This window comes from Castanea sativa, chromosome 12 (assembly GCF_040712315.1).
Source record: "Castanea sativa cultivar Marrone di Chiusa Pesio chromosome 12, ASM4071231v1".
Classification (NCBI taxonomy): domain Eukaryota; kingdom Viridiplantae; phylum Streptophyta; class Magnoliopsida; order Fagales; family Fagaceae; genus Castanea; species Castanea sativa.
This window is the reverse complement of record NC_134024.1, coordinates 47,411,394-47,427,252: the sequence shown is the minus strand read 5'-3', so window position 1 is coordinate 47,427,252 and position 15,859 is coordinate 47,411,394. Positions and strand designations below refer to the sequence as shown.

Here is a 15,859-nt window from a genome sequence, read left to right as displayed (position 1 = left end):
ACTGCTGTAAAGTCTTTACATTTTGACATAGGCATTGATAAATGCCTCATTCTATAATTTTACTAACTTACAAATTGGGGTGGGGTAGGGACATGGGTTGGGGTAGCGTAGGTTTTATAAAATAAACCAAAAAAAAAAAAAAAAAAACACACACACACACATGCATAGACCACTACATTATTAGTTTATTGACGTACTTAAATTTTCACCTTCAATTTCTTTGTTTCTTTACACATATAGAGAGATGAAATTCTATATACTACCTAAGATCCTAGATGTCAACAAATTTAAATATATATATATATATATATATATATATATATATAATTTCATAAAATTTTTCAATCATAGTTGTTAGTGCTTGGTTGCTTAACTCAATAGATAGTTTCTCTACACTCAATTATTTTTATTTCTAGACTATTTTAATGTCATAGATAGAGTTTTTTTTTTTTTTTTAATTTTAGACATTTATTATTATTAATGTCTACAAGAAAATGTACATATAGATATGAAAAAAAAAATTGAAAAAAAAGTGAGAGGAATAGAAAAATTAATTGAGTATCAAAAAGGGTTTTGGGATAAATCAGTTATTAGTGATAAAAACAATAAAACATAAAATTTAAGTGAAAATCTTGCAAATGAATAAGAAATTCATCAAAAAGATTCACAACACTAGTGGATTCTAAAAGCTTTCCATTCTCCTTCTCCTCTAGATGCTCATTCAACTCTTTGCACTAATTCTTGTAGTGCCATTTCTTGTGATAATAAAAGTACTCTACATCTTTTTTGCACGTGATCTAGATTGAGATTTGTTCCTGCTGAAGTTCCTTCCTCTTGGCCTACTTCTACCGCAAATGCTTGATTCTAACTTTACAAAAAGTCCATCAACTTGAGAACAATCACGATCTTGCTTCATCTTCATCAGCTTGAGAACGATCACCACCTTGAGTTCTATCGTCTCCTTCTCATATGTCAAATTTTAGAAGATGATCAAAACGTGTAGAAAGGAATGCTAATAAAGTAACGCTTTATTTTTGTCCTCATAACTTACTCCAAAATTTGACAATTGGGTGTTCAACATGTTAAACGTTTTGAGATGCTCCAGCAGATCCGAATCGCCTTTCATATGTAAACCATAAAGTTGTTTCTTCACTTACAACTTCTTTTTCATATAGAGACTTTCTAATTTGTTCCAAACTTCTTTTGCTGTCTTTGCTTATAGGTTGTTGTGAATGACCTCATCACCTAGGTTGAGATAAATTGTGTTGATTGCCTTCTCATCCATATCTACTCATTCTTCTTCCTACATCTTTTCAAGGGATCATTGTACACATCGGGTTCTAAATGAAGCACTGAAGGAAAGGCTATAACTAGCCAACCCATTGAAATTATATTTACTCATTCATTCACATCTACTCATTCTTCTTCCTACATGGTTTTTGGTTATGTGAGTGCTAAAATAGTTTTTTTGTTAAAATAACTCCAATGTGAATGCTCCAAGAATCAAAACCTAATAAAAGGTAACCCAAATCTTTGTAAATTTTATAGCATAAGAAAGAAAGAAAAGGGAGAGACAATAAAGATCAAAATTTGAAAATTCACTTTGATTTCATTCGGTGCTTGAATTAGAAGCCAATTTAGGGAAACGAAATGTTACAATCTCCAAGACTGATTTCTAAACTGGCATCCTCATTATAAGTTGGCCTTGCATGAAACTGCAAATAGAAAGAGAGGAGGGACAAAGACAATGTGACGCAATTAGATATATGATGGAGGGCAACACAGTTTGTAACAAAAATTACATATGGAAGGGGACTTACCTCTTGATGTGATAGTAACAAAAGTCAGCCAAGATGAATGTTTGGACTATTTCTGCGAGGAGAGCAGCCGCAAACCAGAAGTAGCCACTACCAATCAAATAAAAATACTTTCCACCGGTCTCGTAAATCTGCTTGTGTTTATTTGTTCCCATCAATAAGGCACAAAAGAAAGGCTATTTTCTAAAAGTGAAGCCACCACCAAACATAATGATATAGGTGGCTGAATTTTGCAAAATTTTTGCTTTATCTCTCTGTATATGTGTTGTGATTCACAGCATATAGGACTTTGTACAGACTACGAATGAAGCAAAAAAGAGAGAATTCAATCAACACTATTGTCACTAATAAATTTTAAAAAGCATAGATAGTTCCATTCCTTGTTATTCTAAGTATTATACAGTCCTATAGACCTAATCTCATAGACTAGATTCAAGTGTTGTTAAATATTTTACTCCAAAGGCTTAATTCACAACTAATCAGATACTATGACTCTGTTATGAACGCTGTGGCCTGGATTTTGACATCATGCAAATTCTTGGAACCAATTAGCACAAGGATCAATTCATAAATGTTGAGAAATACATTTAGACAAAACCATGGCTAGCATCACATGAGTTGTGCTTGGAAATTAAGAATTTAACCCAACTGAGGTGGTATACAGCTTACAGATATATTAACAAGTCTCATATATATTTCCTCCGGTGGGAGGAACCCCTTGAGGGTAGTCCCAAAATGCTGGCTAGTAGTTTTGAATCCAGGACCTAATAGTTCTCCTAAGGCTTTCTTAACTACTAGAACAAACCCTTGGGGTTAAATTAACAATTCTAATATGGGGTTCTCATGATTAGCCCTAAAATAATAGAATAAGTTTATGAAACATTCCAAGTATAGTAAATGTTGAAACTTTACAAAAATCAAGAATGGAGTGGTATGTTAAAAACCAATGTCTGATAGTGTATACGTTGCGAAATAAGTAGAGAATCCAGTGCCTACGTTAATATTTCCCTCTGAAATAAAAGAAGCTCTATACTTGCAAATACTATATGACTATAAAATATTGTATCAGTGGAGTTGAACTCTGCAGCAAACGGTTTTATAAACTTTCCAATTGTGAGCCTAGGAAGTGTCCTTGTTTTATAAAACTTGGAAATTGGGGAGGATAAATATCCAGATTAGATACAAAATGCCATGAGGATATAGTTGTTTTTGATGATGATTTATTCTCTATATTTCTTTCATTTGAATAACATCTGTAATGATGTCATTGAGCTTGTTCAGGCAATAAATCATAGTGTTCTTCCCCCTAATTACTTTTTAAACTTGAATCAAGTAAGAATACTATTAGTAAAATTAAGGAATGTTTAGTTGCTCAAGCAAAACTGGTGCGGACACGAGATATAGGCCCCCAATTATACACACATATGGGAGGAAGAACAAAAAGAAGACGGCCCAACCTGTGGCCTTATGGATGGAGCCAATTAGTTATTGGGCTTGAGATTAAGTAAGCCCGAACATTTAATAATTAGGGTTTTGTGTTGTTAGGGTTTTGTGTTGTAGCTATTTAAACACTTTTTTGATTATTGTAACACAGCTTTGGAGAAATATAAAAAAACGTTTGCTTTCTTTTTACACTGGTGCCGACTCCAGTCCCTTAGGTGCTGACTCCTAGGGTTTGTCCTATCATTCTTTTTGCCCTATTATTATATTGTGGTTGTCCTACGTCAGTTTTGGTATCAGAGCAGACTCCCGATCCATTCAACACCACCGTAGCCAACCACATCAAAGCAAAGCCATCAAAAACAAAAGAGAATGACAGTACCTTTCAAGTTTTTGCCCCATGAGATTTTGAACAAGCCCAAGCCAGTCCCTGCAATCCGTGTATTCCCCCAAGCCCCACATGAGTTTCTCACCCCCAAGCCAACAGAGAAGCCAGCGGCACCTCCCAAGCCAGTGACCACAATCCGTGCCCGCCTCTAATCTCAAAACCCACAGCCCACAAAAAAAAAAAAAAAAAGAACCCACGAAAGACCCAGCCACCAACACCCACAAAAAAAAAAAAAAAAAAAAAAGAAGGAAGGGGAAGCAGAGACCCACGGACCCAGCACTACACCCATCACCGCGAAGCCCAACCACCATCAGCCGCCGCGAAGCCCAACAACCACCACAGCCACCAACTGCCGTGAAGCCCAACCGTCACCAGCCACCAGCCGCCAGCCGCCAGCCACCGCGAAGCCCAGCACTTCACCTACCGCCGCGAAGCCCAACCGTCACCGCTGCTGAGGGCTTCGACCACCGCCGATGCCCAGGCCGAGGCGAACAGCCTCCAGCTCCGGCGACCCCAGCCGCCGCCTCCGTCGGTGGCTCCAGTCGATGACTCCACTGTTTTTTTTTTTTTTTCTTCCTCTTTTAGTTTCTTTTGTTTCTAGTAGCTTCCTTAGAACGTTCAGCGTTATGTTTGGGAGTTGGGTTAGCAGTGACTTGATTTAAGCTACAGCTATTTTATTGTATTTCAAAAAAAAAAAAAAAAAAAAACTATTGCTGTGACAGCCCATTGGGCTGTAATTGTTCTCACAGGTTCCTCAGTCCAAGTCAATTCATTACTTGAAGAGCAGACCGTGGCTACCTAATGCATTACGTGGAGCCACTGACTAGGGTACAATTCTGACTCTATTTTTTTGGTGGATTCAATTTTATCTCATTAAAAAATATTATCTTTATGTTTTATATGTGCATATCCCACCATACTCCATTATCCTATCCAATTTGTGCTCAGGTTAATCGTTTTACTGTTTGTGTCCTCTTTTAGTATCCACTCTAAAAAAAAAAAAAAAAAAAAAAAAAACCAATTTCTTTGATAAATCTTATTCTTTTTGTGGAGCTTCTTGGAATTTGATGTTTATTTGGGCTATCTCGCAATACTGTGAACACTGTCACTATTTGTCTGCATTTTCTTCCTTTGATTCATCGATCTAGTCTCTACATGCACTTTGCTTGACCTTTAGATTTATATTGAGAATTGATTACTTGAATTTTTGGGAATCTCAACTGCATTCATAAATATTGCGTTGCATGCATCTACGTAGTGGTCGTGTCATGTCAAACCCTGAACATCAATCCACGTCCGAATCTAGGCCCTCTTTAGAACAAACCATAGGAGACCTAGCTAAGAGTGTCCGTAATTTGCTGGATAGGGTAGAGCGAATTGAAACATCTCAAAGAGAGACCACTAACCATGAAGGAGATAACATGCATGGGCAAAATAATAATGGTCACTTTAATAGGGCTCCACACTTTGAACATGATCACTATAATCACTATGGTCCTAGGGATTATGATGATAGGATGTCTAAGGAAAGGATAGAAGCACCCACCTTTGATGGCTGCCTAGATCCATGGGTTTTCACTGATTGGTTACGTCAAATGGAGAAATTCTTTGACTATTACCATTGGGCTGAGAATAGGAAGGTGAGGTATGCTAGGATGAAGTTAATTGGGAGAGCTGATCTTTTCTGGGAGGACCTTGAGGAAAACCTTAGGCGACGACGTGAGCCCCCCATTATTGATTGGATGGAGATGAAGGACGCCCTCTCGAGGAATTATCTTCCTCCAACTTATAGGAGCTCCCTCCTTGAGGAATGGGATCGCCTAAGACAAGGCACTGCTCCTGTGACCGAATACATAGAGAAATTCAAGGAATTCCAGAGGCGAATTCGAATCGTTGAGGAAGAGGTTGTCACACTCAATAGGTTCAAGAAAGGTTTAAATGCTAACCTACTAGGCGAGATTATCACCCGAGGAGTCACCACCTTAAGAGAAGCCTATGACCTTGCTAGGAATTGTGAGTTAGCATCCAAATCTATCTTTTGGCGATGTTCTGAGCTTCGAAGCATTCCTCCCAACCCTCAACTTTTTGGTAGCAAACCTAAACTTACCTTACCCCCTAAGGTCAACCCCAATAGCACCCCGATACAAAAAGAGGACAAGGGAAAAGGTGTGATCAATGAGCCCTCAAGATTAGGCTCTCGCCTCCAATGCTTCAGATGCAATGGGATTGGGCATGTTGCAGCTAGATGTCCCTCTAGAACCCTTGTCATTCAAGAGGAGGATGAAAAGGTAGAAGATGTTGAAGAGCTAGTGTATGACCCAAATGCTGAAGAAGGCCAAGATGTTGAGGCCGAATGGGAAGATGATCCTAGTTACCTCACGTGCATTAGAGCCATCTCTCCTCAGGTTGACGATTCCAAGGCTGTTTTTGGTGTCCCTAGAGTGAATGTGGTAAGGTGTGCTTTGACAGAACAAAGGGAAACTGATGATTGGCGAAGAAGTGCCATCTTCCAGACTTACACTAAGTGTGGAGATAAAACGTGCAAGGTTATTATAGATAGTGGGAGTTGCATTAATGCAGTGTCCTCTAACGTTGTTTCCCGCCTAGGCTTGAAATTGATCCCACACCCTAACCCATATAAAGTTTCTTGGGTGGATACTTCCTCCATAGCCATAAAAGAAAGATGTGTTGTCCCACTTCAATTCCTCACCTACAAGGCAGAAATATGGTGTGACGTAATTCCCATGGATGTAGGGCACATTATCTTAGGTAGACCTTGGCTTTATGATTTGGATGTCACCCTTCATGGGCGATCCAATTCTTGCTCATTTATGTTTGGAGGCAAGAAGATTGTGCTTAATCCTTTGAAACCCAAGCCAATCGACATGAGCAAGAAGCCAGAAGTATCGAAGGCGAAAGGTCTGAACATCATAAGCCCAAAGGCATTTGAGAGGGTAGCAGTTCAGGAATCCATTGTGTTTGTCTTGGTTGCTAGGGAACTTCATGGAGAGACTTGTGAGGAGCAACCTGGAGAAGTAAGGTCCGTGCTCCAAGAATTTAAGGATGTTTTCCCTGAGGAACTCCCCGATCAATTACCGCCCATGCGTGATATCCAACACGCCATAGATTTTGTGCCCGGAGCGACCCTGCCTAACTTGCCCCATTATAGGATGAGCCCTGCAGAACATGCCGAGTTGCAAAGACAAGTAGAAGAACTACTTAGGAAGGGTTTTGTTCGTGAGAGCATGAGCCCTTGTGCAGTCCCTGCACTCTTAACTCCAAAGAAAGATGGGACTTGGAGGATGTGTGTTGATAGTCGTGCCATCAACAAGATCACTGTGAAGTATCGTTTTCCTATCCCTCGGTTGGATGACATGTTGGATATGATGGCTGGAGCAACGATCTTCTCCAAGATAGACTTGAAAAGTGGCTATCATCAAATTAGGGTTCGTCCTGGCGATGAGTGGAAAACTGCCTTCAAGACAAAAGATGGTTTATATGAGTGGATGGTTATGCCTTTTGGATTGTCCAATGCTCCTAGTACCTTTATGAGAGTGATGACTCAAGTGCTCAAGCCTTTTATGGGAAAATTCCTGGTTGTGTACTTTGATGATATCCTCATTTATAGTAAGTCTAGGGAGCAACACTTAGACCACCTAACTCAAGTTTGCACAACCCTTAGGAAGGAGAGTTTATATGGTAACCTCAAGAAGTGCTCTTTCTTTACAGATAAAGTTGTCTTCCTAGGTTTCATAGTGTCATCTGAAGGAGTTTCTGCCGACCCCTAGAAAGTTCAAGCAATTATGGATTGGCTCGAGCCCAAAACTATACATGAGGTTCGAAGCTTTCATGGGCTCGCTTCCTTTTATCGCCGATCCATCAAAGGATTTAGTACCATTATGTCTCCCATCACTGACTGCTTAAAACATGGGGAGTTTACTTGGACAAAGGCTGCTACTAAGGCCTTCAAGGAGGTGAAACAGAAGATGACTGAGGCACCTGTCATGCGTCTCCCTGATTTCACCAAACCTTTTGAAGTGGAATGTGACGCCTCAGGTATTGGCATAGGGGGAGTACTTAGTCAAGAGCGTCACCCAATTGCCTATTTCAGTGAGAAGTTGAATGATGCTAAGCAGAAGTACTCCACGTATGACAAAGAATTTTATGCCATTGTTCGAGCTTTTTGGCATTGGCGTCATTACTTGTTGTCTCGAGAGTTTATTATCTACTCTGATCATGAAGCTTTGCGTTATCTCAATTCCCAAAAGAAGCTAAATTTTAGGCACGGTAGTTGGGTTGAATTTCTGCAACGCTACTACTTTGTGGTGAAACATAGAGCGGGAGTTGAGAATAAGGCTGCTGATGCACTGAGTCGAAGAGTGTCTTTGCTATCAGTCATGAGTGTCAAGGTCACTGGGTTTGAACGACTTAAGGATGACTATCAATCATGCCAAGATTTTGGGGAGCTCTACACTAGCCTAAGTAATGCTTCACATCCCGTCTTGGATGATTATACCCTTCAAGATGGTTACTTGTTCAAAGCCAACAAGTTGTGTATCCCTCGGTCGTCAGTGAGAGATTTTCTAGTTTGGGAGATACATGCAAGGGGTCTTGCAGGTCATTTTGGCCGAGATAAGACAATTGAGGAAGTGGAACGTCAATTCTATTGGCCTGGTCTTAAGAAGGGCGTTGCTAAGATAGTTGGTCAGTGTCGTACATGTCAACTAGCCAAACATCGCAAGCAAAACACTGGTCTGTACACGCCTTTACCTGTGCCAGATCGCCCGTGGCAGGACGTGAGTATGGACTTTGTGCTAGGTTTGCCCCGCACCTTTAGGAAGCATGATTCTATCCTAGTAGTTGTTGATCGCTTCTCTAAGATGGCTCATTTCCTACCATGTTCTAAGACTTCTGACGCTTCTAAAATTGCAAAGCTTTACTTTGATGAGATTGTCAAGCTTTATGGTCTCCCCAAAACCATAGTGTCAGATAGGGATGTTCGCTTCATGAGTTATTTTTGGAAGACCTTGTGGCATTTAGTAGGCACCAAATTGAAATTTTTCACGGCATTTCATCCTCAAACTGATGGTCAAACTGAGGTGGTTAATCGTAGCCTAGGGAACCTCCTTCGGTGTCTAGTGGGTGAAGCCAATCGGAATTGGGATTCAATTCTTCCTATAGCCCAACTTGCATATAATAGCTCTGTCAATAGGTCTATAGGCGTTAGTCCTTTTGAGGTTGTGCATGGGTATACACCTAGGAAGCCCTTAGATCTTTTGCCCATGTCCCCACATGTTAGGATTTCTGAATCTGCTGAGGCATTCGCACGACATGTTCATGATTTGCATACTGAGATTCACAAAAAAATTCAGGTAAGTAATTCTCAATATAAAATTCATGCTGATACTCATCGGCGTCATGCAGAGTTTCAGGTAGGAGATTATGTCATGATTCGGATCCGACCTGAACGGTTTCCCTCTGGGACCGTTAAGAAATTGCAGGCTCGTAGTGTCGGTCCGTTCAAGGTATTGAAACGAATGGGCCCAAATGCATATGTCATTGACCTCCCTCATGATTATGGTATTAGCTCCTCCTTTAATATTGAGGATCTAGTTGCTTATAAAAGCCCTACAGCTATTCCTGATACTCCTTTTGATGAGCCTTTACTTAATCCTATTGATGCCCCTATGCCTACCCCTTTACCCTTAAATTTGCCCTATGCACATAAAGAATCTATTGATGCTATTTTAGATGAGCAAATTGTTTCTACCAGGGATGGAGGGGTTCACCGTTTCCTAGTTCGGTGGCGCGGACGACCGGATTCTGATTGCACATGGATTACTAGAGATGAGCTACAGCGACTGGATCCTGACTTACTGGAGTACTATCAGAGCTCTTCAGCTTTCCACTCGACGGGGTCGAGTTCCTCTCACCCGGGGGGAGTTGGTGCGGACACGAGATATAGGCCCCCAATTATACACACATATGGGAGGAAGAACAAAAAGAAGACGGCCCAACCTGTGGCCTTATGGATGGAGCCAATTAGTTATTGGGCTTGAGATTAAGCAAGCCCGAACATTTAATAATTAGGGTTTTGTGTTGTTAGGGTTTTGTGTTGTAGCTATTTAAACACTTTTTTGATTATTGTAACACAGCTTTGGAGAAATATAAAAAAACGTTTGCTTTCTTTTTACACTGGTGCCGACTCCAGTCCCTTAGGTGCTGACTCCTAGGATTTGTCCTATCATTCTTTCTGCCCTATTATTATATTGTGGTTGTCCTACGTCAAAAACACACATTACTAAGTTGTTCCCTTCTACCAAGTTGTTTCCAGTTCCACACAGAGTCCACTAAATTTTCATGGATGCAATAGGAATAGTCATATTGAACTCAGATCGAGTTTATGCATTATGTGATCCTACAATGTCTCACCATAATTATCCAATGAGCGCATGCCAAAAATCTTGAAACTCCCAGTGCAAACACATAATGGGCTGTAAATGGTTCAATCATCTGAAACAATATAGCCAGAATGGACCAAAATTAGTATGAATTTCCTAGAAATTTATAAAATGCTGAGTTTAAAGTAAAGAGAGGAATGAAGCTAAAACCTTTGCATTCTGCATCAGACAGGGCTGAGGCAGCACTGAAATGGTTTCCAGATATGAACCAAATGCCCAGAGGATTCGACAAATGAGAAAATGATATGTATAAGGGTGGATAGGTATGGCAAGGATGGCACAAGGCACCACCTGTCATTGAATAACCAGCAGAACATCCTTAATTCATCTCTCTTTATACTCTGCTAAAACAACAGCTGTCTAAATATTTTTTTAATATCTAAGATTAAATGGCAGTCATTATGAAGTGTTCAATGCAATATATTAATAAAATATTTTGAAAGAATAGCTAATAACTTGACATCAATACTCATATTGTTCCATACGATGGTACAACAAAACATCCTTTTGATGTTTACAAAGATGCGATACAAAATAAAAGCTAATGAAAAATACATATTTTTTATTATTATTAAATATCACCTATACTAGTTCAATTCCTTGACAGAATTCCAAACACATACTAATTTCAACTGTCATGTAATGTTTTATAGTGGGTAATTATTTTTAGCTAAAAAGATGAGCATTCAACAAAAAGTGAAACGTGTAAGAATACAATAATAGTGCAACATTCAAAACAAACAGTCTAAAGCTCTTATAAATGCAGTCGTCTTGGCTTTTACTTTCATTGCAATAGACTGAGGAGAAACAAATGAATCAGGCATTATTGTTTACCACATAAGATAATTTCCTAGCAGTATGTTCAATAATCTTGATACTAAATCAACTTCTTCTTTAAACAAAAAGGCAATTCCGTGGTTTTAATTTTTTTTTTTTTACTATGAATAATAGTCATTATAGCAAGGATAAGGAATGTATATTATGATAAATTTAAATGAAAGGAATGATTATAGGCTAAATGTTTAAATCTGAACAGAGAAGCAGAAATGTTGTTACCACATAATATAAGGGAAAGTTGTCAAGCTCCTTGATGTAGGTTGACTTCAACTTGAACCGGATCATGTATATAACCCATAATGTTGCCACCAGGGTGATTACATCTAATATTATGTAAATTCCACCCGCCATAATGGTGACCAACCTTGCAGCTACGAATAGAGCTGTGAGTTCTTGAGTCTTTAACGAGAGGCCTGAACAAGGCAATAAAACATTATTATTGAAACTACCAATACTCCTCAAACTTAATTAATGGGTTGAACTCAACACATATCTTTGTGAAGGTAGATAGAAAATAAAAAGTTTCGTGCTTGTCACACACTCACACTTGAAACCTTAACACCACGTCAAGAAATGCTATAGAAAGAGAATCCCTATTTTCATGAAAATTTTTTTTTTTTTTTTTATTTTTCTTTTGGGTTGTTGTCATTGTTGTTAAGACTTAAGAGTCACAGGGCAAACAAAAGTAAAAAAAAGAAAATATGATATGAAACAATTTGCACTATCTTTTAAAAAATTTTCCTTCAAACTTTTTGTTTTCCTATCATTCACTTTTTGTCTTTTTCTATTCTCCAAAATTAGCAAAGCAGCATACGGTAGCATATTTTCAATATATAACACCAGAGCAAATTACAGAATTTATTATTATTCCATAAAAATGCTAAACTATTAAGTTCTAAGACAACCAAACAGACCCCAATATTTGCGGAACAGTCTATGGAAAAAAAAAAATGTTTGGATTGCATAGATTTTATATAACTGCTAATTTTGGTGTATAAAGCCAGAAAATAATAAAATTGAAACAGGGAGCTTCACACACATGTTATCTTGTCAAAAAGATTTTATATAATTGCTAATTTTGCTAATTTTTAGATTTTTCTGATAAGTTCAAAATTAATATCTTTTCAACGTTATCTTTTAATCTTTCCCCTTGAATTAAAATCCTACTTGTGTCTTCTCAAAAAAAAAAAAAAAAAAAAAATCCTAATTGTGCTACTTTTCCTTAATTATTAAAATCCTAGTTGTGCTACTAAAAAAAGACTGGTCATTCATATAAACTTAATTCCTCGGACATGAGGTTTAGACTCTAAGTCAATAAAGTAAAAGAAACTCAATTTTTTATTATTATATTTTTTTGGGAAGAAAAATAAAAGGGAAAATTATAATTGCCTTTTAACGATTTGCTCAAATCACAATTTAGCCTACAAACTTTCAAGTGATATATTTTACCTTCTAAAGCTCGGATTAAAAGTGAAATTGTTAGGATTCCATCAAAAGACGTCAATTGATATCATTTTTACTCCAAACTTTATGGATCAAAATGTAAGCATTGAGTTGAGCTCAAAATAAGAACAGAAAAGGTCGTGGAACTAAATTGTAATTGAGTCAGACTAAAAGGAATAATTTGTTTGTCCAAAAATTACAAAATATATTAATTTGAATATAATCTAGCTCTCTTTCTCTATTAATCTAAAATTTAAGAAGTCAAATATAAGAATTAAAAGTGTATGGACTAAATTATGAATTCACCAAACAACATATGGAATCTAAACAAATATGTTGACAATTTAAAAAGATAAATATTCCTCAAAAAAGAAAAAAAGAATAAAGAAGAAGATAATTTAACGCACCAGACAAAACAGATCAACAACAACAGCTTCTGGTTATCTTAAAAATTGATAATAGGAAGACATGCAGTGCAGGTATATAAATATAGATGCATGTACCAGAACAAGTCTTTTTGGTGGTGAGTTTGTAAATCAAGACAATGATCCCCAAAGCATGGATGAATTCTGAGCCAATGTAGAAGTGATTGAGATCATGAATGGTAAGCTTCAAAGCCGCCAAAGCTAAAAGTGCAACCATTGCACCAAGACAAATCTTCATCCTCATAGATTGCTTCTTCACCCATTCAGACAACACATTCATAGGTGAACTCCTCCTCCTCCTACCCATGATGATCACTCTCTTAGCTCTAGCTAGACACACGAAAATCAAACCAAACAAGAGAGAGCGTTTTTGTTTTGATGTTGTGTGGGGGAAAGTAATAAGAGTAAGAGAGGCTTTTTTTTTTTTTTTTTAAGATATGAAGAGGGCCTGTAGTTGGTGTAAAAATATGGAAAGTTCTTAGTTTATGTAGCATTTATTTTTGTTTAGCAAAAAAAATGTAGCATTTATTTTGTTTCTATGTTGGTGGGAGCTAATGAGGGGTTGACACGTTGGATAATATTTAAGGATATTGGATTCTATTTGAAGTGGGTATGTGCAATTTCCTTGTTTAGGACTACTGATTTCTGGAGATATAATAAAAGTAATGGTTTGATTAATACGTGACTTTAGTCCATTTGTTAGTGATTTTATTTTAAAAAAATTTTGATACTACTTTCATGAGAAATATAAAAATTGTAAAAAAATTATAAAAAAGTTTTAAAAATATTTTCTAATATATTAATATATTAAATTAATATATTCTTAAGCTTTAACTTTTTTGGGACTTTTAATTTACAATTGAAGTCCTGGTTGAAGAAGGTGAAGAATTGAATGGATTTTTTTTAGAAGTATATAATATAATAAATTATAATTATTATTATTGGGGCAGTGCCATACAAATCGAAAAACTACAAAATTTTCAATAAAGAAATTGTCATAACCTCCTATAAGGAGAGGGAGAGGGATGACCCCTTCCCCTTGGTAACAAAGTGTCTTTCTTAGCTCTTAACTCACATTCCTCCTTGTTTCTCAACCACAAAAACAAAAGAAATTTATTCCTCCTCTTTTAATCCCTTTTTATTTTGAAAAAATTATTATTTTAGAATTTTATTATTTTGCTTACCAATTAAGGGGATTGATCCAATTTGAGTAATTGGGCTGATATGGTTATAAATCCAATGGTTTCTTACCTTGTAAAACCATGAAGCTATATCCTATATATAAAAAATCGATATTTCTAACATTTCTTTCTATTTTATTTATTTATGGATATTCATTTTTTATTCTTATCTAAAATCTGTAGTTGTATGAATAAAGGAATTATCGTCCGATTTGAGTCATGTATTCCATCATGACTTAGGGTTTTGCATAAGGCTATCTTACTTTTTCCTTAAAAAAAAAAAAAATTGTAATTGTAATGTTTCATGCCAAAAGTTTATTTATTTATTTTTAAAAAAGAGAGTTTTGATTGTCCATTGGTATCATAGTATTCTTTTCGATGTTTCATGACTGTGGTTCAAATTCAACTTCTTTTTTTTCCTAACAAAAAAATTTGACTTCTTTTTATCCCACTTTTATTTATAGAAAAAAGGATCTAGTAGTGAAATTAAAAGTATTAATTAAAAAAGGGAAAAGTCATATAAGATGCAGCGTCCTAGATGGGGTGGCAGACGTAGTTCCCTCCCTAAGCTCCCTTGGGCGAGGCCTAGCTAGAATAAATTCTTTGGGTAGCATTCATTTCCTAGCAGCCTAGCAAGGTCCATCATCCTATCATGCTCAAGTATTATACAAATTAATTAAAATCATATATAAAATAAAGAAAATACTTTAATAACATTTTTGAAATTGATACAAAATAATAAAAGGATAAAATTCATTTTAAATCCTCTAAGATTGGTCAATTATCATTTTGGTGTTTAAATTAAGTTTGAATTTTGTCAATTTCACCATTCAAATTTGCATCCGGAGGTTAATGCAGTCATATTGTCTACTGCTGTTAGACAATTTTCCATAATGCCAACTAAAATGACATAATTTTAGGCGATTTTTAAAAAAATATATTATTTTAAATAAAATTTTGAATCATTGAAAAAAAAGTAGCCAAAATTAGTTAAAAATAGAAAATGCAACATGGCAATTTTGTTTGATCTTTTAATTAAAATAAAGGTATATACCCAAACCAATTAATGTAGCCTATTTCAAACCCAACCTCTTTGCTCTTCCTCGTCATTATTTGGACGTTGGCTAAGTAGCCAGATCTAATTTTTGGTTTTTGAGTCAAACTTGAGCAGATTTTGAGCATGTCCAATATGGCTACCTTGGCAGTTACAGCCAGCGACGCTCTTTAGAATGCACCGAGCAACGAAATTCATCATAGCAAGAAGCCCAATACGAATATATCTCTACATTAATCGATGAAAAATAGTCAGATTAATGTTGGTTTTTTACGCTGCTGTTGATGGCGTTGGTTATTATGGACCGAATACAAACTCTTCTTTGTTATTAAGCCAAGCAAGTGCAGTTCTCATATTATTACAGAAATAAATAAATAAATTACAATAAAAAAAAGAAGAAGAGGAGCCAGTCTAGTTAGCGTCGATGGGAAGTGGATTACTGCTATTACCATAAGCCATTGTAGTCGTGGTCCTCCAAAGTACACTTTATAATTTCTCTAATATAGGGTAGCAAACAAATGAGTTCAAGCACGTCATAAATGGGTTGGACTGCTAACAGGGGTTGATTTAGTTGGTAAGGCACAAACGCTTCACTTAAAAGGTTCGAGTCTCATTGCTAATAGTCTTTCTTAGTGGGCGATCTATAAGTTTAATGTAAGTTCTTTCTAAGGCAAATGATTGGACTCTTAAATACCAATTTTATTTCTTATTAAAAAAAAACATTAATTACCCATACACAATACAACCCAATTATTTGATTCTCAAAAAAAAAAAAAAAATACAACCCAATTATTTAAGATAAAACCCAACAGA

The 15,859-nt window shown here is 36.6% G+C and overlaps 1 protein-coding gene across 1 annotated transcript; it reads right to left on the bottom strand.

Annotated features, from left to right (window-relative positions):
- Positions 1-1,675: 1,675 nt before the first annotated feature.
- Positions 1,676-13,118, bottom strand: LOC142618595 (uncharacterized). Its single transcript, XM_075791537.1, has 6 exons — positions 12,890-13,118; positions 11,163-11,356; positions 10,257-10,397; positions 10,078-10,158; positions 1,821-1,948; positions 1,676-1,715 (listed from the first exon to the last, which is right to left on the bottom strand). Exons 1-6 carry the CDS (start codon positions 13,116-13,118, stop codon positions 1,676-1,678), a joined length of 813 nt encoding a protein of 270 aa, XP_075647652.1.
- Positions 13,119-15,859: the final 2,741 nt, after the last annotated feature.

Coding starts and splice junctions, on each gene's coding strand:
- LOC142618595 (XM_075791537.1), bottom strand. CDS start 13,118: ATGGGTAGGAGGAGGAGGAGTTCACCTATGAATGTGTTGTCTGAATGG. Junction 10,398..11,162: donor ACTTTCCCTTATATTATGTG/GTAACAACATTT, acceptor ATTCAATGACAG/GTGGTGCCTTGTGCCATCCT. Junction 1,949..10,077: donor GCGCTCATTGGATAATTATG/GTGAGACATTGT, acceptor AAACACAAGCAG/ATTTACGAGACCGGTGGAAA.